This window comes from Aptenodytes patagonicus, chromosome 11 (genome assembly GCF_965638725.1).
Source record: "Aptenodytes patagonicus chromosome 11, bAptPat1.pri.cur, whole genome shotgun sequence".
NCBI classification, from domain to species: domain Eukaryota; kingdom Metazoa; phylum Chordata; class Aves; order Sphenisciformes; family Spheniscidae; genus Aptenodytes; species Aptenodytes patagonicus.
In genome coordinates, this window is record NC_134959.1 from 12,072,830 (window position 1) to 12,097,403 (window position 24,574).

The 24,574-nt window shown below is 46.1% G+C and overlaps 1 protein-coding gene across 1 annotated transcript in view; it reads left to right on the forward strand.

Moving 5' to 3' along the window:
- The window catches only part of SLC7A10 (solute carrier family 7 member 10), a 49,283-nt gene that overhangs the window by 19,067 nt on the left and 5,642 nt on the right, over positions 1–24,574 (forward strand). The window contains exons 2-7 of the mRNA XM_076348829.1: positions 9,956–10,160; positions 19,640–19,791; positions 20,570–20,695; positions 21,700–21,853; positions 23,556–23,679; positions 23,775–23,878. Of these exons, the coding sequence (XP_076204944.1) occupies positions 9,956–10,160; positions 19,640–19,791; positions 20,570–20,695; positions 21,700–21,853; positions 23,556–23,679; positions 23,775–23,878 (865 nt within the window). The remainder of the gene's footprint in view (positions 1–9,955; positions 10,161–19,639; positions 19,792–20,569; positions 20,696–21,699; positions 21,854–23,555; positions 23,680–23,774; positions 23,879–24,574) is intronic.

Here is a 24,574-nt window from a genome sequence, read left to right on the forward strand (position 1 = left end):
ATTCAGAAATTCAGATGTATAACATAGATCTTTAATGAGAGGCACAAGCAGTAAAAAAGGCATGAGTGATATTTTTCATTGCTAACCACACAGGAAATTGCTTAGTTTTATCAGAAATATGGTCTCTAAATACAATCAGGAAGGCCATTCCTAAAGAACTGCTGAATACTTTCAACTGGCTGCAAGATCCATTATTTTTACAGTCCGTGTGGATTGTGCGCTGCAGATAAATAAGAGATGCCCTAAGGACTTCGCATGCTAAGTGAATATGCAAAGTATTACCAGGTCCCTTTATTTCCTCACAAGCATGGTGATATTTAGTGTTTTCCTTCAAAGTGTGGTTCTTGAAGTGTTTTAATGAGAATTCAGCTTTTGTTTAAAAGATGAGTTTCAACTCCCACGGTTACATTGAAAAACATCAAAACCTGACCCTAAATGCACTCTCATAGTTCAAAAGCCAGAGGTGAACTGAAAACACTGGATTTTTCAGTAAAGCCCCACGCCCTAATTTTCAAGTAGGTACCACGGTTCTCGAATGGCTGAGCTCTGCACGAGGCACTGACCTACAAGAAAAAACACACCCTGTGCATGTGAGTGACTGGTCTGGGAAACCCATCCCAGGGCCAGGTCTCAACGTCAAAGTTACAAGCACAAAAGATCCCAAACGCAATTAGATAGACTGGAAATTTGAAAGGACGGGGGGGTGGCATTCTGTTCGGCAAAAACCTGGTGTGGGACCCACTTCCACTAAGTCAGTGGAGGTGGAGCATGGCTGATAGCAGACTGAACTCACTTCACACCCAGTTCACTGCCATGTCACAATAGCTGTTTTGGGTTTGTCCAACCTCCAGCGGGCTCGGTGGCACCAGTAAGTGCGCTGGGTCGCAGGCGCCCCGGCCCTTTGGGCTGTGAGTGTGGCTCACAGAGGACAGACCGAGCTCCATTCTCAGATAAAACTCCCCAGCAGCAGGTTACAGCGCCGCATACAAAGTGCAGCTGGGAAAAGATTTGTTCAGCATTTTAAAAATTTAAAAAGCAAATTCCTATATCATAGGATTTTTTCTTTTATTACCTGCATCCTATTGTCTCACCATAGTCAGCTGCCACAATATGCACTCTTTCCCATATACAGCACCGTATTTTGTCATCTTTTATATCTAGGTGTGTGTTGCCTTTTTTCCCCCCTTTCATAGTACCACTTAAAGTGGTATTGTTCCATAAGAACCTCAGCTTTTGTTTAAAAATTATGTTCCTAACCCTCATGAGTTGTTCTAGAAAGTTGTCAAAATCTGAACCATGAAGCCTTAAAAAAAAAAAAAAAATTACAAAACACAGAAGGCAAGTAAAATAGCCTGAAATATACCACTTCTAAGATCTTATCCAGTGTCATGATTTTGGGTTTTTTTGGACAATGTTAAGAGTGATTTCCATACCCTAGAAAAATAGGAAGGGGGGGGAGAAAATGTTAAAAAAAAAAAAAAAAGGAAGAAATGGCTGTCTTTCCACCTCTCCAGTCAAGTAACACATCTGGCAGTGCTGCACAGCTGAGCGAGAGCACCCCAGGGTCTTATAGTGAATGTGTGCAACTAGCAGCGTGGGAGCAGACCACCCAAGTTCTCACTGGCTCTGGCAGTCCTGCCGGGGTCATCTTTTCACACCAATGAGCAGCTCCTGAGCAATTTTATGGGCCAATTTCTCTAAGTTAAGAACAAAAATGCTTTTCTTTAACATCAAGCAGGCATAGCTGTGAGGTTTACCTTTCTCCTCATCCCTATCACAGACCATAGTTATTGTGAATAAGCAAAAAAATAAATTCACAGAATTTGTCAAGTTCAAGGCTCTCAAATATCTCTTTTACAAACTCTCAACTGACTAGAACAGAAAGAGGATTTCGTTCCAGAGGTCAGTATTTTTGCAGGATGTCTTTTCAAGGCTCATTGGTGCTACACAATACAGTGCTGGGTTGATGACAGCTTCTGTCCTGCAGAAAACTGATACTTGTTTAAGGTTAGGAATACAAGAGGGCTGAGCAAGCGAGTATAATTCTTTTTTCTTTATTGTTAGCAGAAACATTTTCACATGCCAAGGGAGTGGACTTGGGCCAGCAGACAGAGATAAACTCAGGCTCATCATCCCGCTCTCCCCTCTTTGGCACACTTCCCTTGCCCCATTCCACATGGCACCATCTCTCTCCATCCTCCGCTTTTGTGGCTGGTGTAACGCATTGAGCATCTGCAGTGGGCTTGGGGCGCACGGCACCACAACATGAGTATGGATTTACCTTGCCCAAGCGATTGTGCTGTGTGAATGCATCAGTCCCTCCTTAGGCTTGATCTTGAGGTGGCGAGAACATCGTCCACATGAGAAGCTTGTAATTTAGCATTTTTAGATGAGGTGCTGTTTAGTGTGATTACTTAGTAATACTTGCTGGGATTGGTCACACAACTTCCAGTAACTGGCTCATACCTCCCAGGCAGGGTTAAGGCTGTATTATTACCAACAAGAATTTATATATATATACTAGTTCTAGACAGCCTATTCTGTATTATATTTATAAGATATGTCCATGCCATAAACATATATGCAATTCAAGTATTAGTTTCCTTTCGGTTCAAAGAGGTAGTTTTGTAGCAAGAAACTCTAGTAGAGGCCATGAAGGAGCAGAGAAAGTGGCTGTTTCACAAGAAGGAATTCGTTTTTTCCATCTATTCACATCTTAGAAGAAAAAAATAAATGCAGTATCAGAAGTACCAGCACTACTAAAGCTGCAACAAATTATCGCTGACATGGTGAGCACAGTAACGAGAGTCGCCCTGAACTGCACTACCAATTTCTTTCTTGCCCCAGAGCTGCTCACCAAATTCCCTCCAGTTCCTGCTGACCAAGGCTTGCTTTGAAATACCTATTTGTAGGTAAAGCATCTGCCTTACTGCTAAGTCTTCTGGCCTAAGAACTTCTGCTAAGAAACATGAGACTTCCTGAAAACTCTGCTTCTCCTCAGGCAGTTTCTGACATCTCACTTTCTTGGAGCGTTTCAGCATCTCCACTATATCTATTTTTAAACATGTCCTACGCCGAGTGAAGCGAAGGTACTTCCCAGGCACATTTACCACATTCATGGCAGGTTTCCATAAGAACATTTTGTTGTCGGAAGGGGCGTAGCACTTCCACTCGTGCTGATACGGTTTTTTGCACATGTTGCAAGAGCAAAATAATAGGAAATCCATCATGAGGTTGGACGAGAATTTTGCCTTATCATATATTCATTCATAAAGGACATTAGATTTTTTTAAATATGATTAACTAAATTTAACAAAAAAAATCCTGTGAATGTTTATATGAAAGAACCATCCAGAAGGCTGCCTGGTCCTTCTTGTCCTGCTCCTTCAAGTAGCTGCACCCAGAAAACATTATCCTTAAATAAAAAAAGTACTAGCTATTTCAAGCTCAATACAGACTTGCACATGAGGAGGACTGCTTTGGCAGTCTTGCCATAACAGGAGGGCGTCACTCTAAGCCACGCTGTGCCACGGACACCTCCTCCCCACAGCAATTTGTGTTGGAGTAACAGCCCCACTGCCGACACCCCTTGCTGCCCAGCGCCCAGGCAGCCGGGAGCAAGCAATGCCCTTTCCTAGCAACGGAAACCCAACGCACAGAGAGATTCAGGGCTGTGACAAAGCCAAATGCCATCATTTAAAAAACACACCATAGACTTTCTGTCTGTGCATTGAAACTGCACTTTATCACTGCCACACCAGACAACTGCCGCCACCTTATCTCTGCGGTTACACCCCACCGGGACTCGTCTCTCTCTTCCCCAGGTCCATCACAGCGTGGCCTGATCACACTGCTTCCCACAGTGCTGCCGACGCTTATCTCCCCATTTCCCCACCCTTCCCAGCCCACCAGCACGTCTGCCCATCACACTGAAGCCACTGAGCAAGTACAGAAAGCCAGGCATGCAGTCAGCTCTCACCCCCTCGCCAGTGTGTAAGCCATAGCAGCACTCGGGCGTCACCCCATCAGCCCCACACAGCACAGGTCTGCAGAGACACCACACTAACGTTGCACATCAGCTTGAAGATTTGCTAGATTTCTTGTCCGTTATCAGTTTGGGGGGATGCCACACTGTGTTTGGATTTTATCCTTTCTCCATGTACTGACACAATGAAAAGGTGACAGACTGTGGGGGTGGAAGTTCTCGCCGAGAGCTTGCTGAAGGATGTGTATTTGCATCTGCTGTTTGCCTCCAAAAATAGCAGCAAACCTGAGCTAAGGTAAAAAGATAGCACTGAGCAGGAGGAGACAGTGTGAAAGGAGCCAGGGGACTCATTTATGGGTTATTCTGCCTTTGGGCTATTCCTGTTTGTTCAGTACTGGGGTTGCCAGAACAGGAACGAATACCGTCCCATCCCAAAGAGGCAATTAAAACCTACAGCTATATTGTGGTGAAAAGCAGTATGTCCTAAATTCAGTATGCTCCCCAAAATACCACTGGCTTCTCCCAAAATTGCAGTATTTTCAGGTGCATTGATCTGTGAAAAATAGATACACACAGGTATCTATGCTGGCAGGTAGAGGATCATTTTTAAGGGTCCTTTATCACTTAAGGCCTTCCTCCATATGCACGAGTATAACTGTTAGAACTGCAGCGCACAGCAGTGACAGAGATTTTGTCAAGACAGTTTTTAAACTCCTAAGGCAGGTATTTCTTTTGCAGCTTAAATTCAAGATTTGTTACAGTTCCTGAACAGGGCACAACCAGTCTTCCAGAAAGCTTGTTTGTTTCAAATATGTTGCAATGCTTCAGCCAGCAGGAGAAACTATGACCAAAAAGCCTCATAAATTTTATCAGGTATTATGTATGCTTTAGCAATACATTAACTCTTCATCTATCTGCTTGAAAGATTTCACCACTCCACTCCAGCCACGTAGCTTCCCAGTAGGGAAGACCCAGAACAAATCTATTAGCGCTATGAATAATATTGCGCGATTCATCCACATCAAAACTCATTCTTTCAGCACAAGCTGCCATGATTAATGCTGTAGCAATGGTTAGAGCTGCCTGTGCTAGTTCAGCTAAGGGATAGCTATATTTAATTTTACTGTTATTCTAGTATGATCTAGTTTTGATAACAGCTACATCCCTGATCTGATTTTTTTTTTTTAATGCATAGAAAGTGCTTCTGGTCCCGGAGGATGTCTATCCCACCTGCAGCAGGAGGTGTCAGGTGGGAGATCATAGAATCATAGAATAACCTCTAAAGGTCATCTAGTCCACCCCACCCCCCGCTGTGGGCAGGGACATCTCCAACTAGATCAGGCTGCTCAGAGCCCCGTCCAACCTGACCTTGAATGTTTCCAGGGATGGGGCATCCACCACCTCTCTGGGCAACCTGTGCCAGTGCTTCACCACCCTCAGTGTAAAAAATTTCTTCCTTATATCTAGTCTAAATCTAACCCCCCCTTAGTTTAAAGCCATTCCCCCTTGTCCTGTCGCAACAGGCCCTGCTAAAAAGTCTGCCGCCATCTTTCTTATAAGCCCCCTTTAAGTACTGATAGGCTGCAATAAGGTCTTCCCAAAGCCTTCTCTTCTCTAGGCTGAACAACCCCAACTCTCTCAGCCTTTCTTCATAGGAGAGGTGTTCCACCCCCCGATCATTTTCGTGGCCCTCCTCTGGACCCGCTCCAACAGGTCCGTGTCTTTCTTATGCTGAGGGCTCCAGAGCTGGACGCAGTCCTCCAGGTGGGGTCTTACCAGAGCAGAGTAGAGGGGCAGAATCACCTCCCTCGACCTGCTGGCCACGCTCCTTTTGATGCAACCCAGGATACGACTGGCCGCCTGGGCTGGGAGCGCACATTGCTGGCTCACGTCCAGCTTTTCATCCACCAGTACCCCCAAGTCCTTCTCAGCAGGGCTGCTCTCAATCCCTTCATCACCCAGCCTGTATTGATACTGGGGGTTGCCCTGACCCAGGTGCAGGACCTTGCACTTGGCCTTGTTGAACCTCATGAGGTTCACACAGGCCCGCTTCTCAACCTTGTCCAGGTCCCTCTAGACAGCATCCCATCCCTCTGGCGTGTCGACCGCACCACTCAGCTTGGTGTCATCTGCAAACTTGCTGAGGGTGCACTTGATCCCACTGTCTATGGCATTGATGAAGATATCAAACAGTACCGGTCCCAATACGCACCCCTGAGGGACGCCACTTGTCACCAATCCCCATCTGGACACTGAGCCGTTGACCACTACCCCCTGGATGCGACCATCTAACCAATTCCTCACCCACCGGACAGTCCACCCATCAAATCCATACCTCTCCAGTTTAGAGAGAAGGATGTTGTGGGGGACCGTGTCAAAGGCCTTACAGAGGTCCAGACAGACCACATCTGTAGCCCTTCCCATGTCCACTGATGTGGTCACTCCATCATAGAAGGCCACTAGGTCAGGCAGGCAGGACTTGCCCTTGGTGAAGCCATGCTGGCTGTCTCGAATCGCCTCCCTGTCCTCCATGTGCCTTAGCATAGCTTCCAGGAGGATCTGTTCCATGATCTTCCCAGGCACAGAGGTGAGACTGACCGGCCTGTAGTTCCCTGGGTCTTCCTTTTTTCCCCTTTTAAAAATGGGGGTTATGTTTCCCCTTTTCCAGTCAGTGGGAACTTCACCAGGCTGCCATGACTTCTCAAATACGATGGATAGTGGCTTAGCAACTTCATCCGCCAGTTCCTTCAGGACCTGCAGATGGATCTCATTGGGTCCCATGGACTTGTGCACCTTCAGGTGCCTTAGATGGTCTCAAACCTGATCTTCTCCCACAGTGGGCGGCTCTTCATTCTCCCAGTCCCCGCCTTTGCCTTCTGTGGCTTGGATGGTAAGGCTCAAGCACTTGCCGGTGAAGACCGAGGCAAGAAGTCATTGAGTACCTCTGCCTTCGTATCCCTCAGTCTTCCCCAGGGATTCCCACCATGGCTAAAGATCTCAACACTGCCAAGATTTTTCTAAGCTTTACCCCCAATCTCCTCCATCACTATTTAAGCCAGTTATTTCTGGCTTAATCTTATCTGTGCATCACGGACATTAAAGAAAGCAGCCCATGCACACAAAAATGTATTCCTTACAAATATTGTCAGTACATTTGCAGTTTACTCTAGAGCTCCTCTCTAGAGTAAACTGCAGTCCTTCACATCATATTTTACAGCCTCTGGACTGGGAGCCACTGACCCCAACCCGGCCACCGCCACCAGCTCCAGGGGGGAAGGAGGGAAGACCATGGGTGGGCAGGGCTGGCTGTTCCCTTTCCCTTGCTAATCTCCCTGCTTCCACCCATTTTACACCTTCCCATTTCTTTGTATGTGAGCTGTGGTGCCAAAGGGGCATCCCTGCACCCTGGGCCCCAATTTGGGGTGGAGGGAGGGGATTTGCATGGCTGTCCCCTGTGCCAAAAGGAAAACTTTAAATAGCCTTCGAGTCAACCTGTAATCTGTTTCCTTGCATATGCAGCTCCTTCTTGAATACAAACCTGCCCCTGCCTTGCATTTTGCCACTTTTTAAGTGAGACCTGGAGAGATGGCCCCAGCCTTCATGCAGCGCTGCACCCGTCTGCAGAGGATGGTGTCAGACATGGTGGGAGGGTCCCCCACATCACTGTACAGAGGTACCCCATAGCTCATGCTCCAAAATCCGTCATCTGTGGGAGCAGGTTGAGCACTGTCACAGAGACAGACCAGCTAGCTACAGAAGTCGCTTGCTGAGCCCTTTAACAATACACTAGCAAATCTTTTTTTCTTTTTACATGGCTTTCAGGGATGATATAAGATTTAATACTGTTGCTTTAAAGGCATTATCAAAATTTTGGTGCTATTCAACTTATTTTCTAAAATGGCAGCTGTGGCTCTCAACTTTCACCTAAAAAGAAAATTACTCTGGCCTGCCCATGCCCGTGGAAGGACTTTTACACAGGGGAACATGGCCAGCTGCAAAGCTTACAAATTAAAATCAAAAGTTGAAAAAATTTCTTTCAGTGTCATGCCTTTTTAAACCGATTTCACAGCTTGTGGGGGGTCTGCATCAGTTTCTTTAATCTGTACCACTATTTCCTTACTGCCGTGCTTGGCCAGCCTTACTTGAAGCCGCCGCACCACAGATTGAGCTGCCTGGGGGCACTTCATAATGTGGTTCAACTGCACATTGAAAAGCCAGCTTTTACACTGACACAGCCCTCATACGCAGCACTGCCCTTTCACAAGCTGACGTGCCAGCAAACAGCAAATGCACAGCACATGTCCCACCACCCCATCCCAAGAATGTATCTTTATTGCATTACATATTATTGTATTTAGTCAGATCCTCTGGTTTGCCATTGCAGTGCAATACTAACGCTTTAATACTCGGGGAATAGCTTCACCTGCGGCAAGACCCTCATGCCTCAAGCAGCCCGTTGCTCCAAGAAGCCCAAAACCCTCTGGGCAATCTGGCAGGGATTCGGCAGCAGCAGGGCTGCCCCCGCAGCCTTCCACCCTCCCGCTCTTGCTGGGAAGCAGGCACCTACTTATCAGTTGCCAGAGTTGTCTATTTTCTACCTTAATTTCATTCCAAAGCACAGATAGAGTTATCTGCTTCAACACGCATGCTGCAAACACACAGCTACGGACGAGCACAACCAGCGCAGACCAGCTGGATGAGCCGCACTTCCAGAAGTTGCTTTAAGAAACATGAGGACAGAATTGAAGCCAAATGCAGCAAAATTTGGCATAACTAGATGTGTTTAGGGAACTTGCTATACATTACAAGCTGAAAAGCAGAGGGGAGGAAGACAGCTTAGATTTGATGACGTGCAGGTTCAAAGGCTGCCGAGAAGCTGTTTAGATGACAATACTGGTTTAGATGACAATACCTCATTAACGACCGGTATCCAGTATTTTATTTTCGTATCTACACTGGTAAGAAATGCTGTTCAACAGCATAGGCTGAAACTCAACTCTGTCAGTGAAGATTTTAATACTAACTCACAAAAGAAGAAAGCCCTCAGCAGAGTCCTACAACATCAGGGTCTTCACATCCTTTTGGGAAAAGAGTGCTATTCAGATATTGCTCAAAAAGTCCCAAGACTGACAAAAAAAAGTCTCCTTCCAGACCCTAGGAAGCTATGAAGCACCTTTTGCAGAGCAGTTCCCGCTGGTCTGGGAGGACAACCATGCGCCAGCCCCACACAAACAAAGAGCATCTGTGATATCCAGCACTCCCCTCCTACACCCAGCACTACCTCAGCTCACATGCTAATTAAACAAAATTAGTAGGACAAAGTCCACATTGTCCGATATTTCAGTCACTCCACAATATCCCTTTAAAAATCTATGGGCAATGACTAAGCAGCACAGGTATTGCAAACATAAAATGTTAATTAATTTCTAATATTTGAAACTTGAGATGACTTTTCAAGCACAATCTTAAATCTGCCCTGGTGGCAAGAGCACCTCTTGGCCCCTACGTTATAGATAATGCTATGGAGGGGTTTTTGACTTCCCAACCCCCCTGAAGATGGGCCTTATCTTATTTAGATTCCTCTCAGGAGGAGGTGAAAATCTTCATTACAAGGACGCTTCTAACTCCTTTCGATAAAATACTTGGGCATGGCAGGTGACAGCAGCTGTCTGAGTTCGTGCCACAAAACCGCTAGTTGCAAACACAGATGCTCACCTGAGCCTTACCATGCTTCAGCAGAACTGAGCACGGGCTTACCATCCTTGATTACTGATAAACAGCAACACTTTCCCCAGGGCATAAACAGATAAAATACAATCAAGCAAAATCTGGAAGAGAGGATTTGGTGGGGGATTCTTGGTTGGTTGGTTGGGGGCTGTGGGTTTGCCTTTTTTTTTTTTTTAATTAAAAAAACAAAAAGTGCATTTCTCGCTTTCTTTTACCTCACTGCAAACCTTTTGTCCTTTCCAGGTAATATCATTGGTTCTGGGATCTTTATTTCACCAAAAGGAGTTTTGGAGCACACTGGCTCAGTGGGACTCGCTCTCATTATTTGGGTGCTTGGTGGCGGGGTGGCTGCCCTTGGCTCGCTATGTTACGCTGAACTTGGAGTCACTATCCCCAAATCAGGAGGGGATTATTCCTACGTCACAGAGATTTTTGGTGGGTTAGCTGGGTAAGTACCCTATCTCTATAAAGTAATTTGAAAACATGTTTATACTAAGTATATTAAGTGTGGAAGAGATATCTGACTTGGAAGAGACAGGAAACATTTGTCAGTAAAATGCTTTTGCAAAGTCATTCTTTCTGCTCTCATTAGAAATACCAAATCGCCCCTACGCAGAGCTACAGATGCTTTCACTTCCCTCTCTAACTCAATAAAAGTCCATGAAAGGAAAGAACGGTGCTGTAAATGACGCTGTGTCCAAGTGACATTCCTGCGTACCAACCATAAAAGATTAGTACCTTATATTGAGGAGCTTCACGCATCAGGGAAGCCAGGCTAGAGCTACTTCCCATAAGCCAAAGTCCTCCTTTAACTATCAGTGCAGAAGGCAGCAAATATTTCTCTGGCATTACATTGTGAGACTTTCCTACAGTAGAATACAGAAAATTGCTGGAGAAAGATTTGTCCACAGAAGCGTCTCAGGCACAGGTGCCCGCTTGCAGCGCTGCCTCACTTACTGCAACTGTACAAAATAAGTGGTGTAAATTCAAAGAGGGGGAAATGCTAACTCAGGGAATGATTTCTCTTTGAAAATACCACGAATGGAATAGTGTGGCTAAGGGAGGAAGGGACAAGGAAGAAGAGGTAATCATTTATATTTGACTGTATATTTTATTGTGTCTTCAACAAGAAAAATGAAATCAATAGCCTGTGAGCCAACAGCTCACTAGAGAAGCACCAAAACTTTCTGACCAGCTCACTTACTTGCAAGTAAAGAGGCCATGCCACATGTTGGTGTTTTATTTGTGAAAAATAAGCACCATAACTGCAAACTAGACAAAGAAGAAGGAAAACAAGAAAAGAATATTCCTTCTCATTTGAGACGGAAAACAAACTCGTAACAGTTGAGCTGGCTGCTGAGCTAGAGTAAATCAGCACAGGCTTAACGCTGGTAGGCTGTCACCCCGTCCCATGCACTGTGCCCTTGCTCGTGTCTGCCTCGGCTCAGTGCCACCCAGGCACTGGGCACAGCCAGCATCTGAAAACATGCTAGGTGACAAGGTAGTTTTCTGATGCTTGTCAGACTTAAGCCGTTGCTTTATACTAGTTCTCATGAAAGTCCATGTTTCTTCAGTTGGAGGAATCACTCCTCTGAACCTTGTCCCACTTTGCATAGAAAATTACACTGGCATCACAGCACGGATTGAGGTAACAACAACATTGGCTTGGTTAGCCAAAATCTCAACTCATCTTCACTGAGGTTTGTTCTCTCATGGAGAGCAGGAGCTGCACGGCAAAGCCCCTGCTCCCCCAGGACGCTGCAGCAGGCGGTCAGCAGCTTCCCCCATCGCCTGCTCCCGGGAACAGAGTCTGCAAGCAAGGACCATGAAAACAGAGCATAAAACTGCACAAGCGGTCACAAGTGCTATCCTGGGAATATCACTGTGAGGGAGGCCAGAAACCATCAGAGTTCCACAAAACCAAAAGAATTATGCTTTCTAGGGGAGAAAAAGAAAAAGTAGAAATCAAGTACAACTAAACCTGGCTTTAGTTGTTCCTCAGCTCACTCTCTGTAACACATTAGGTGCTGGAGCATGTCCAGAGAAGGGCAACGAGGCTGGTGAAGGGTCTGGAGAACAAGTCTTATGAGGAGCGGCTGAGGGAACTGGGGTTGTTTAGCCTGGAGAAAAGGAGGCTGAGGGGAGACCTCATCGCTCTCTACAACTACCTGAAAGGAGGTTGTAGCGAGGTGGGTGTGGGTCTCTTCTCCCAAGTAACAAGCGATAGGACAAGAGGAAATGGGCTCAAGTTGTGTCAGGGGAGGTTTAGATTGGATGTGAGGAAAAATTTCTTTACTGGAAGAGTGGTGAAACATTGGAACAGGCTGCCCAGGGAAGTGGTTGAGTCCCCATCCCTGGAAGTATTTAAAAGATGTGTAGATGAGGTGCTTAGGGACATGGTTTAGTGGGGCTGGTGGTGTTGGGTTGACGGTTGGACTCGATGATCTTAGAGGTCTTTTCCAACCTTAATGATTCTATGATTCTATGTTCAGAGAATTTGCATGGTACCAGAAAGCACCAGGCTATGCAATTACTGTAACAAATCACACGCCCGTTGATTGATCGCTACCCAGCATTTACCTGGGGACAGAGCAACGCTCTCACCTCACAGCAGGGACCTCTGCTGCGGCAGCAGCTCGCTTAGTGTCCAGGCTTGCAATGCACAAGCAATATCAAAAAAGCACAACCTTGTCACCTGAAGGGAAGCAGTGCTCCCATTCTTGCTTTGCAAAGAGACTTTACCTTTTCTCCCAAGAAAATAAACCATGTCGTAAGTATGACAAAGGGTTGCCTTAAGCAAGAAGCCTCCAGGTAGGTTTTAGTGTAAAAAGGGGGGGGGGTGTCAGTCATATTTTCCAGTAAAGCCTGGCTGGGATTGCACCCTGCTGCACTTTGCTGAGCCACCACCTAAAGCCTGCAGCTTTGGGGAACTCTCACAGGCACCTTCAGTTTTCCACTTCGGAAGTGCCCATTCCCCCACTGGCACTCACGCGTGGGGCTCTGAGCTAAAAAGGACCCTTTGGGAGCCTGCACTGTGCCTCCCCTGAGGAGGAAAACACTGCTTCTCCAAAAGTTCAATTTTCTCTTCTGATTTAATCCTTCTACAGCAAAGAACATCAAATTCAGCACACAAAGCTTTAGCACATCTGCCAAAGGATTTTCCCAAATGGCAAACCTGGATGGTTTGGTCTATTCACACAAAGTTGTTTATTATAGGAGCACGTGCCATACCCACTCAGACCACAACATCTCCTCTTCACTTCTGTTGTCTTGTCCCTGCCCCCCAAAATCCTCCCCATTTATTATGTTTTCCTGCATAGGTATAAGGAACAAAGAAGTACTATTTGATTTTAACAGCCATTAGAGTACTACGTACCCCAGCTTCTGTGCCTGCCAGTATTGATAGTTGGTTGCATAAATTAAAAAAAAATTCGTAACACCGCTAGGTGTGATGTAAGAAGGTGAATAGAATAAAAGAGAGAGGCAGGACAGGGCCATCTCCTGAGCTGGCAGAAGCTCTGGCTGCAGAGCAGCAGCCCTGCTCCAAGTCTGAGTACAGCTAAAGGGCAGCGCACGAAATGCTGCTGAAAGCAGTGGTGATGGCAAAACTCAGCTGGAGATTACCCTGCAGAAGGGACACTCCCTGGCAGCTCCGGCCAGGGGAGAAGGAAGAGGCAAGGGAGGGCTTCTGTCGCACTGGGCTCTGGTCAGGCCAGAGAGCAGACTTCCTGTTTTCGTCTTCATTTAGAAATCATCTTAGTTTTAAATAGCATTTGTGTATGAGCACACTAACTGCAGGGAATGTGTCACATCCCGTGCTGCTGGAGCCATCTGAGTGCAGCTCATCTTATATGCATATGGGCTTGCATGTCTGTATAGATCATAAAAAGAACATTACCCAAAGTAGTAAACAATAGGCTTAATATGTATTCTTGCAGAAGACAATGAACAAATTCAGCTTCATGAAAAACCCACTAGTGCATTTCTCACGAATACAACTTCTTCTGAATGCTCAGCAATAACGCTGCAAGTAACGTAGCTGCTTTACCAGCAGTGACTGATGACTAGACATACGTCCTTGCTAAAAATCAATAGTACTGAAATCAGCGGAGAGCTCTAAGCCAAAGCTTTGATAAGTGTCACTCCAGACTGCAAGTAAAACATGCTTCAAATATACTCCTATGTTTCCTTTTTGTTGTTGTTGTTGCAAAAATCTAAACTTTCCAAAGGCAATAATTCTTTCAGCAGTGTAGGATAATATTAATAATATTGAAACTAGCTCCAACTTTCTTAAACCAGTTCAGCTTCTCCTGTGACAAGGTGATCTGTACTACAGCATCTATTTCAAACTGTTTCCTTTTGTTAATGACACACAAGCAGGGTACACTCTAATTTTCTATTTTCACAGGCTGCTTTGACTCCATGATATTTTATATCTAATGTGAGATCCTCGTGGGAGTACAGGCACATCCCAAATATATGTTTGAGAACCAATTTTACCAAGTCCACTAGACTGTTAGAGACCCAGATCAAAACACGCTGTTCATTTCTTTCCACAGGTGAGGAAATTAGTATGCAGCGATATCTGCAAAAAACTCAGTTTTGGTCCAGGGATGACTGGCGCTTCCACATGAATGCTACACCTTCCCAAAAGCAGCATGTCTCACCACAGATTGTCACTTATTCCAGCATGTTTCTAAAATGGGGGGGGGGGAGCAGGGAGCAGCAGATAATTAGAGATCATAGAATCATTAAGGTTGGAAAAGACCTCTAAGATCATCGAGTCCAACCATCAACCCAACACCACCGTGCCCACTAAACCATGTCCCTAAGCACCTCATCTACACATCTTTTAAATACCTCCAGGGATGGGGACTCAACCACTTCCCTGGGCAGCCTGTTCCAATGTTTAACCACTCTTTCAGTAAAGACATTTTTCCTCACATCCAATCTAAACCTCCCCTGCCGCAACTTGAAGCCAATTCCTCTCGTCCTATCACTAGTTACTTGGGAGAAGAGACCGACCCCCACCTCGCTACAACCTCCTTTCAGGTAGTTGTAGAGAGCGATGAGGTCTCCCCTGAGCCTTCTTTTCTCCGGGCTAAACAACCCTGGTTCCCTCAGCCGCTCCTCATAAGACTTGTTCTCCAGACCCTTCACCAGCCTCGTTGCCCTTCTCTGGACACGCTCCAGCACCTCAACGTCCTTCTTGTAGTGAGGGGCCCAAAACTGAACACAGTATTCGAGGTGTGACCTCACCAGTGCCGAGTACAGGGGCACGATCACTCCCCTACTCCTGCTGGCCACACTATTTCTGATACAGGCCAGGATGCCATTGGCCTTCTTGGCCGCCTGGGCACACTGCCGATATTATCTAATATATTATCTATTATATAGATATCTAATATATATAATAGGTATATATAGATATCTCTATATATCTATTATATATCTAGATATATATAGATATCTAATATATTATCTAATTTTATAATATTACAATATTATAATATTATCTAATGCACACGCACATTGATGGGAGGTTAGCCATTAACTTTAATGGACTTTGGATCAGACTCAACAACAAAAAACACAGCAGAGGCCATCCAGCTAGCAGGTATTGACACTCGTTACACACAACCATGGTTTGCTCAGAATACAGGCAGGGAAGTTATTTTACCAGCCCTTTTCCCATCAGCACATGCAGGAGCTCAGATTTCCCACACAAACTCCAATGCTCGGGGGGGGGGGGCGGGGAGAGATATCACAAGAGCAGCTACATCTTCTTTTTTCTCTACATTCAGCTGTCTCAAGCCTGTTTCTAAAGGTCTGCTCACTTCTTAGTGAGCAACGAGAGAAGATTTAACTTCTCAGGTTCTTGTAGTGCTGTAAATCACTGAGTAACTGTGAAAGCCTGTCAGATAGGGTTCAGCTCCTGACATCCTCAGTGCCACAACTCAGCCCTCGGGGCAGTAATTCCCCCACTTTCCATTTGAAGAGCCGGGCAAAGTAACTCCAGGTGTGCCACCATGACATCTCCCTGCTTCAAGCTGGACTTTGGGCTCCCAGCACTGGTTACGCTCCCTCTGTACTACTGCCTAGGGCAGAAAGCATACCTCCAGCCCTTCAGCTTGCACCTCAATTTGTCAAATTGTGTGCACTGCAATAGCAAGGACATCTGAAACTCAGTTATGTCTGCAGGAAATTTCAGCCCTGTGTCACTTAAATTAATTATAGCTGATCTGGAACAGTTGTTCTTTGCTAAGGAGATTGTGCTCTTAACTCTTCCTACACAACAGATGATAAAATGTGGTGCTTTAAAAGCAAAGACTTCCTAGAAGGCTCAGTGTTGGATAATCATATTGGGATTAATCCCTGCCTGCCAGCCACAGCAAACGCCACCTCCCCATGAGCAATTTAACTCAAGAACAGCCATCCCCAGCCAGCTGGGCCTCTGGATCCTGATCCTGCCCCTGGCAGCCACCGACAGCACTGCAAGAAGAGCAAGGGAAGTGCTCAACGGTGCAGCCCCGTCCCCAACAGCTGGATGTTCAGGGACATGAATGCGATCTGAGTGACCAGCGTGGATATCTTTTTCTCAGAACCAGGCTTTGGTTAAAACTTACCTGGAAAAACAAGATAAAAGTGGGCATACATCTTAGGCAAGCTTCTTTCTTATTTTAATGCCATCTCTTGTTTGAGCTTCCCATTTGACAGTGCAACTTTGTCATCCTCTGCTAAAATTTTGCATTTACTTTAATTGGTGTTATCAGTCCTACATGTATTTCAATTCAGCATGAAACAAATTGACTGTCAGAAATCTACTGAATTATTCACATTCCCATTAAACCGTATTCTGCCCAACACCAACTGTAACGCACTCCATATTACAACACAGAAGCAAGGGCCAATTTTGCCTGAAATACTGTTTTCAGAATCATTCTCCCCACTGAACGTTTTTAGCTGAACACAGTTCTCGGCCTACATAAATTGTATGGGCTAAGATAAATGTGACAGGGAAGAGCTGGTAGCTCTGCCCACCAAACCCCATGGCCCCATGGATGCAGCTCTGCCTGAGCCCTGCCAGCAGCACTGCCAGGCACACACAGCTGGGGCTTGTACAGGGGCAATGAGGGCTGAACTTGACCTCACTCAGCACCACCAGCATCCTAACTCTATCAGCAAATTATTCATAGAATCATAGTATCATTGAGGTTGGAAAAGACCTCTAAGATCATCGAGTCCAACCGTCAACCCAACACCACCAGGCCCACTAAACCATGTCCTTAAGTGCCTCATCTACTCGTCTTTTAAATACCTCCAGGGATGGGGACTCAACCACTTCCCTGGGCAGCCTGTTCCAATGTTTAACCACTCTTTCAGTAAAGAAATTTTTCCTCACATCCAATCTAAACCTCCCCTGGCACAACTTGAGGCCATTTCCTCTCGTCCTATCACTAGTTACTTGGGAGAAGAGACCGACCCCCACCTCACTACAACCTCCTTTCAGGTAGTTGTAGAGAGCGATGAGGTCTCCCCTCAGCCTCCTTTTCTCCGGGCTAAACAACCCCGGTTCCCTCAGCCGCTCCTCATAAGACTTGTTCTCCAGACCCCTCACCAGCCTCGTTGCCCTTCTCTGGGCACGCTCCAGCACCTCGACGTCCTTCTTGTAGTGAGGGGCCCAAAACTGAACACAGTATTCGAGGTGCGGCCTCACCAGGGCCGAGTACAGGGGCAGCTTTCCAGCCACTCTTCCCCAAGCCTGTAGTGCTGCATGGGGTTGTTGTGGCCGAAGTGCAGGACCCGGCACTTGGCCTTGTTGAACCTCATACAGCTGGCCTGGGCCCATCGATCCAGCCTGTCCAGGTCCCTCTGCAGAGCCTTCCTACCCTCGAGCAGATCAACACTCCCACCCAACTTGGTGTCATCTGCAAACTTACTGAGGGTGCACTCAATCCCCTCATCCAGATCATCGATAAAGATATTAAACAAGACCAGCCCCAGTACTGAGCCCTGGGGAACACCGCTTGTGACCGGCCGCCAACTGGATGTAACTCCATTCACCACAACTCTCTGGGCCCGGCCGTCCAGCCAGTTTTTGACCCAGCGCAGAGTCCACCTGTCTAAGCCGTGAGCCGCCAGCTTCTCTAGGAGAATGCTGTGGGAGACGGTGTCAAAGGCCTTGCTGAAGTCCAGGTAGACCACATCCACAGCCTTTCCCTCATCCGCTAGGCGGGTCACCTGGTCATAGAAGGAGATCAGGTTGGTCAAGCAGGACCTGCCTCTCATGAATCCGTGCTGGCTAGGCCGGATCCCCTGGTTGTCTCGCTCATGCCTTGTGAGCGCCCTCAAGATGAACCACTCCATCATCTTCCCTGGCACCGAGGTCAGGCTGACAGGCCTGTAGTTCCCCGGATCCTCCTTCCGGCCCTTCTTGTAGATGGGCATCACATTGGCAAGCCTCCAGTCACCCGGGACCTCCCGGACTATTATTGCAGTCTAAGTCATATTTAGGCTTCAGTGGGGACCAGCTGGGTTAACTCACCCAGCAAGCAGAGCTACCCCAAGCTGGATACACCACCCACAGCACTAAATAGCACAAAGCAATTACTGGAGGAAACTGCTCTGCACCATGATGAAAAACATTAGAAATTGGGAAAAAAAAAAAAAATTATTCACACAACAAAATAAAGAGAAAGTAAAAAGACCCTGAGTTTTAAAAACAACAGTGCCATTTGGGAAGGTAACCAGCTCTTGCATCATGCCAGTTTACCAAATTAACTCTCTGGTAGTTAGTAAGAAAAAGGAAGTGTCAGATTGCCCCATACTTCTCAAAAACAGCAAGGCAAAGTAAAGGATGGGACTGAGAGACACTTACCGCCTCAGCCCAAGGAGAACCCAGCAAGCAGCACTCCCTCCCTCCAGGTTAAAGGCACCAGGAAGGACTCCCCCAGCTGAGCCAGATTTAAGGGGCTGGCAGCAGGCAGCATGCTGGGAGGGAGCAGCCTTTAAAAGAGCAACCCACGTAATCTGGAAATTATACTGTCTTATTTGGATATATCATTGCTGATCCTCATTTGTGCTGGGTGTCCCTGCACATTACATTTGTGCATGTATATGAATGAATTAATGTGTATGTATCTCTGTGTGTATGTACGCAGCAAGAAGGATTTCACTTTCTTGCAATGACTACTTCTCACTACAGAAATAATAATACTTCAAATATTTTAAAATACTAACCAGATCCACTGCTGCTTTTATAAGATAAGTATTTTTTTTTCCTTTTCCCAGAGTGAGAAACCAAAATATCTCACACTTTATATTTGCAAGGTTACCTCATTCGGTGCAATCATCTTCAGCTACAGTTGGAGGCAGACAACCAGCCTGGGTGGACCCCAGCTGAGCAATCGCAGAATACTGCAGCACTAAACTGCTCTGGCCCAGGTCGCAGAGCCAACCACAATGGTGACAAGAAATGCCCCAATGACCGGTGGGGAGCCAGTAGCAGCCCCAAGAGTGCAGCTGGCCCACAGCTGGGTGCCCTGCCGAAACAATTCAGAGATTCCTTCAATGTAGGGACTGCCACCTGCTGCGGCAACACGTCAGCCCAGGGGCAACAGAGATGCTTTCACTCTGACATACAGAGCTAAATCAAAGCATGCCCACTGGGCATAATCCTCACTCTTCCATACGTCCCTAAACTGTGCTTTGCTTAAAAATGTTTAATTTAAAATCCAGATTGCACTGGGAAGATGGGAAAAAGGATGAGGAGAGGCACAAGTAGGTGACTGTTAGGTGTGATCGGGATGAAGGTGCTCAGTCCTGATGCCTCGGGAGCTGTCCCGAAGCACTGCACAGCCGAGTGTGCGTTACCTCCTCCAGCACACCCCCAGCACTGCTTTCTTGTGCTTTTTCTTGTCTTTTCAGGTTTCTGCTGCTGTGGAGCGCCGTGCTTATCATGTACCCGACCAGTCTGGCCGTCATTGCGCTGACCTTCTCAAACTATGTCCTGCAGCCCGTCTTCCCTAACTGTATCCCCCCCTATAATGCCTCCAGGATCCTCTCCATGGTGTGTTTACGTGAGTATTTGCTTCTTGCACACGCACAAAGCTTGCCTCGGTTTTACATGGGACCCCAGCTCCAACCAGGCTGGGGTCATGGCAACAACCCAAAAGACAAGCAGGGAGGTCCCAGGACAGGCACCGTGACCAGTGCGGGATATTCAGTCCTTTCCCACTTGCCCACAGCAAGCACAGTGGGCTGGAGCGGGGCACAACGGCACCCGAATCCCTGCAGGTCCCAGGGAAAGTGGTGGCAGGTGAGCTTGTGGCGTGGGGCAGTGCTGTGCTCCCTGCAGAGCCATGGGCACTCGGCACGGGTGACCCACTGGCATGGCTTACCCACCAGCACAGGTTACCCACCACCATTTGAGCCCTTCCTAGTCTTCTTTTACATTCACAAATGCAAGTATGTAGGAAGCGCAGCACGCCACCGGCTCTGCATTAATTACTTACAGAGCCAGCAAAAGCAAACCAGAGCTACGGGGACTGAAAACGTTCACCGTTTCCATGAGGAGGTAGCGATCCCTGCACGTTGAGTACTACTCAGGCACAATTACTAGAGCTGGGGGGAGCTCCAACAGCAGTGCCCAAGAGGGGAAGGCCGCTGGCTGCCAGGGATGACCCTGCAGATGGGATTCTCCTAGGGAAAGGCAACGCTCCTCCTCACCCTCACTCCCGGCCACGCTAGAGCTCCCCACAGGAACGTGCGTGTCAGTCTGTGTTTCTCAATGCTTTGACTGTGTGTTCTTTAATAAACATAATTTCATTTCACTGAATTCAGTCTTTTGCTCTCCAGTCCTCCTGACCTGGGTGAACAGCTCCAGCGTTCGATGGGCAACACGCATTCAGGATATATTTACAGCAGGAAAACTCTTAGCCCTGGCCCTTATCATTATTGTGGGCTTCATACAGATCTTTAAAGGTACTCTGTGAGACAACTCGAACATGGGTATGGTACTGTTGATAGACTTGATTTTTCCCACTTACTGCACTGTTTCCTCCTTACAAACTGACCCAAAGGAGCGCTGGGTTTAGCCAAGCTGTGGGGCTGTATGCCCACACAGCCGTGGAAAGGATGGCACAACAGAGAAATCAGCTGTATCCCCTTAAACAAGTCTCTTTCTGGCCCACCTTGTCGGTTTTGATAGAACAAAGGAGGGCAGATGAGGATGTTTTGGAATAGTTACTGAAATTTTTTAATCTGTTGTATGTTCCTTAAATTTGAAGTGCTCTGAGTGGAAAATGAATAAGCGATGCCTTGCCTAGGGCAGGAAGACACCTGCTTCATTTTGGGCACTAGTCTTATTTCCTACAAAAAGTCACTTATAAGATTAAAAATAGGCAAAAAAAAGTCTCGCTGATTCACCAACTTAGTGGAAAGCAGAAAACACAAAAGGCTCACAATGTTTTTATCGTGTATATGATGAGTCATATAAAGGAAGATGAAATATGACATTTACAGAGAGCAGAAAACTTGTTTTCTCAGTGGTAATAGTCCCACAATCTTGACAAATCTTCCAGCCCCGTAGACATTTTATTTTTCAATATTTCTACTAAACAACACCAAATTCTTGTAAAAGAAAACCGCATTAAGAACAGGTAGGAATTTACTCCGCTAAGGAGGCATCCTCAGACAGTGCAGGTTGGCAAAGGGTCCCATGAGTCGCAGCGGTGACACTGGTGCTGCGGCACAGGTGGCAGTGAGGGATGCCCGTGCGTACAGCCCGAGCTGCCTCCCCAGGACACCGTCCCGCAGAAAGCACTGCAAGTGCAATGCCAGCCCATGGTGACATGAAGAGCATGAAGTCCCAAATCCAATAAGGAATAATGAATAAAAATAAAGAATAAAAAGCAAAAGTTTACCTTTTTTCCAGTATCTCTGGTAGGTAGGGATGGCTTAACCTCTTGCTTGCGCTCTCTGTGCAGGAAACTATGAAGAGCTGACACCAAGCAACGCATTCAATTTTTGGATGACTCCATCCGTGGGGCATTTAGCGTTAGCTTTTCTTCAAGGGTCATTTGCGTTCAGTGGCTGGAACTTCTTGAACTATGTAACAGAAGAACTGGTTGATCCCCGCAGGCAAGTATCCATTTCCATGCCATCCACATTTTCTTGAAGTGCTGAGACATTGGAGCCATCTGGTAATATTATTCATTTAATAAGCTGCAGCAATGTCCTTCCACGTCTATGGGACCAGTCTTTCTAAAGGAGAGAGAGATTTTTTGTTTAGAACAGATAGCAGGCAAGTTAAAGAATCACTGAAATTAAAAATATATTGCACAAGGCATTAACTGAATCAAACCAGCCTATAGACAAAGCGGTATCTTTATGGCACTATTCAATCATACAGTGCTTCTATAGCAGAAAACTAACCATTGATGAGATGCCCCACAAGTATCTATAGGGAGAATCACTTCTATTACAAAAATGTTGAATTATGCTGGAAGTCACTTTGCTTTTTCACCCAAAGGGGATCTTCCACAGACACCTGAAAGAGAAGATTAGAAAGTTGTTGCGCGGTGAAGGCAGCCCGCCCTGCCCCAGCGTGGCTGCGGGCACCTGCCCGCCGGGGCGACCAATGTCGGGTCGCTGCTGGTCCTGGGTACGGGAAGGGGCTTGGAAATGATTTATCATAAGCAGGCTGGGAAAGCTGGAGGGAAAGTGAATTTTAGTTTAGTAAAGCAAAGCTCAAATGTTTCAACATTTCTGAGCTGATGAAGTGGAATGACAAATGCCAAGAGCAGCTCTCGGAGCGTTAGTTGCTTCTGGGCATCCAATGCACACAGCAATTAAACAAGGAGAATTTAAGCTATTACACAGCCTGGATGGGAATGAATTAAAGCTGCAGCCTTATGAGCGGCTCTGCATGTGCCTTCACACTAGTGAGTGGCAAAGTGCATGTCCAGACATCTTGGCAGGAATAAAGAAAGTGTGGTAATGTGTTCCCTCAATAAAACACCAACATTTTAATGGACCACCACAATTTCAAAGCTGAATAATGAGAAGTTATGACTTAAATAAGGCAAATACGGCCTTAGTTGAGAAATAGAGAAAAAGGAGTGAATGGCCTTTTTTTTAATTATTTTTTCAGCCTCTGAGGGGAAACTAAAACATAAAAAAATAATTGGATAACCAAAAACACTTCCCATTTTTACTAAATCTGTTCAAAATCACTAAGGTTAAATACATTTTTTAAAAACTTCTTTCCAAATCTGACACACAACAAAAAATGCATTATTGCGTTAGATACAGAATGGTTCAGGTGTCCACCTCTAAGGAGGTCTCTGGATTGGAGGTCAAGTACATCTGTACTACTGTAGGTTGCCACGGTGTTGTATGACCGGACCAGGTTTACGGCATGGGACGGGCCAAGGCCAAGGCCAAGCCACCTGAACAACCGGATCCCGTTCCTTTTCAGGGCAGGTGAAGGTAAAGCAAAACAAGGCATTTTATTCCACCGCTGGTGCCTGTACATAGGGCTTTTGAGAAACAGCTATTTCATTTTTCAGCAGCACGCTGTCTCGATCCCAACCAACAACCCGAAGGGACCATATGGTATTTTTGTCCCAGGGAGCTCTCCTGCAGATGTGGCATTTCGTAGCACTTTTAGCCTTCTCCAACCTGCACTGGGTCAAAGAGCCGATGGAAGTGCTGCTCCCCTCCAGAGAAACAACCAATGAACCCACCCAGCTGGGTGACCTCCCCCGGGCCGTACACGGTTGTTGTGGTCTCGCTGTGCATGACTGTAATTTCTTATCTACCCTCCTAATTCTTTTATTAGGAACCTACCTCGTGCCATATTCATATCCATCCCATTGGTGACATTTGTGTATACGTTCACCAACATTGCATATTTCACTGCCATGTCACCCCAAGAGCTCTTGTCCTCCAACGCTGTGGCGGTAGTAAGTAAACCATTCCCTGGATGTCTAAAATACACTTTGATTTCGGTTCTGTGCTTTGCAGTGTATTTCAGTTTCTCTGCCTTCTGTTGCTTTAGACATTTGGTGAAAAGTTACTGGGCTATTTTTCCTGGGTTATGCCAGTCTCAGTGGCCCTATCTACATTTGGAGGAATAAATGGATACCTTTTTACCTCATCAAGGTTAGATGGAGTACAATTTTATGAACGTTATCTAATTTGGGGAGGGGCTGTTTTAATTTCATTTGCTAAAGCAATGCTAGCTAGACGTTTTGGATGTTGTAGAGCATGAGGTTGTTGTTGGGCATGTTGGATACATTCAGTTATGAATTGCTCTGTTTCGAATAAGCGAATGTAATATTGAATCACGGAATCTCTTGCAAAATAATCCTTACGAACTAGTGAAAGTGTCTGCAGATGTGGAGTAACTCACAGTAAGAGCCAAACACAGCTTTAGCGTGGAACCAAAGTAATTTTACATCAATAAAGTTCCAGTAGCTGCAAGCTAAACTGTGCTTCGCTCAAAGAGGAGTTTTAGGGCCTGGTGCTGTTCCCAGTTACAGACATTTTCATTCCCGTGCTAGAAAAACTCCTTTCAGGCAAGATGCTTTGCGTGCACACTGCTGATAGTGGGGCCAGGATCTGTAAAGTCTATTATATTGTAGTCTATAAAGTCTATTTATATTAATTGACCTCTCTGAACTTAATTAAAAAGTTATAAATTTTTTTTGAGGAAACAACTCAAGTCTTAAGTACCTCAGGAAAGTTATTTATCTGAGCACTTCCATGAGTATAATGAGATGCAACAAATCTGAGTGCATATGTAACAGGTTATGCACTTAAAAGTGAAATCTTAAGGCATGTTAAATCCTATCCAAA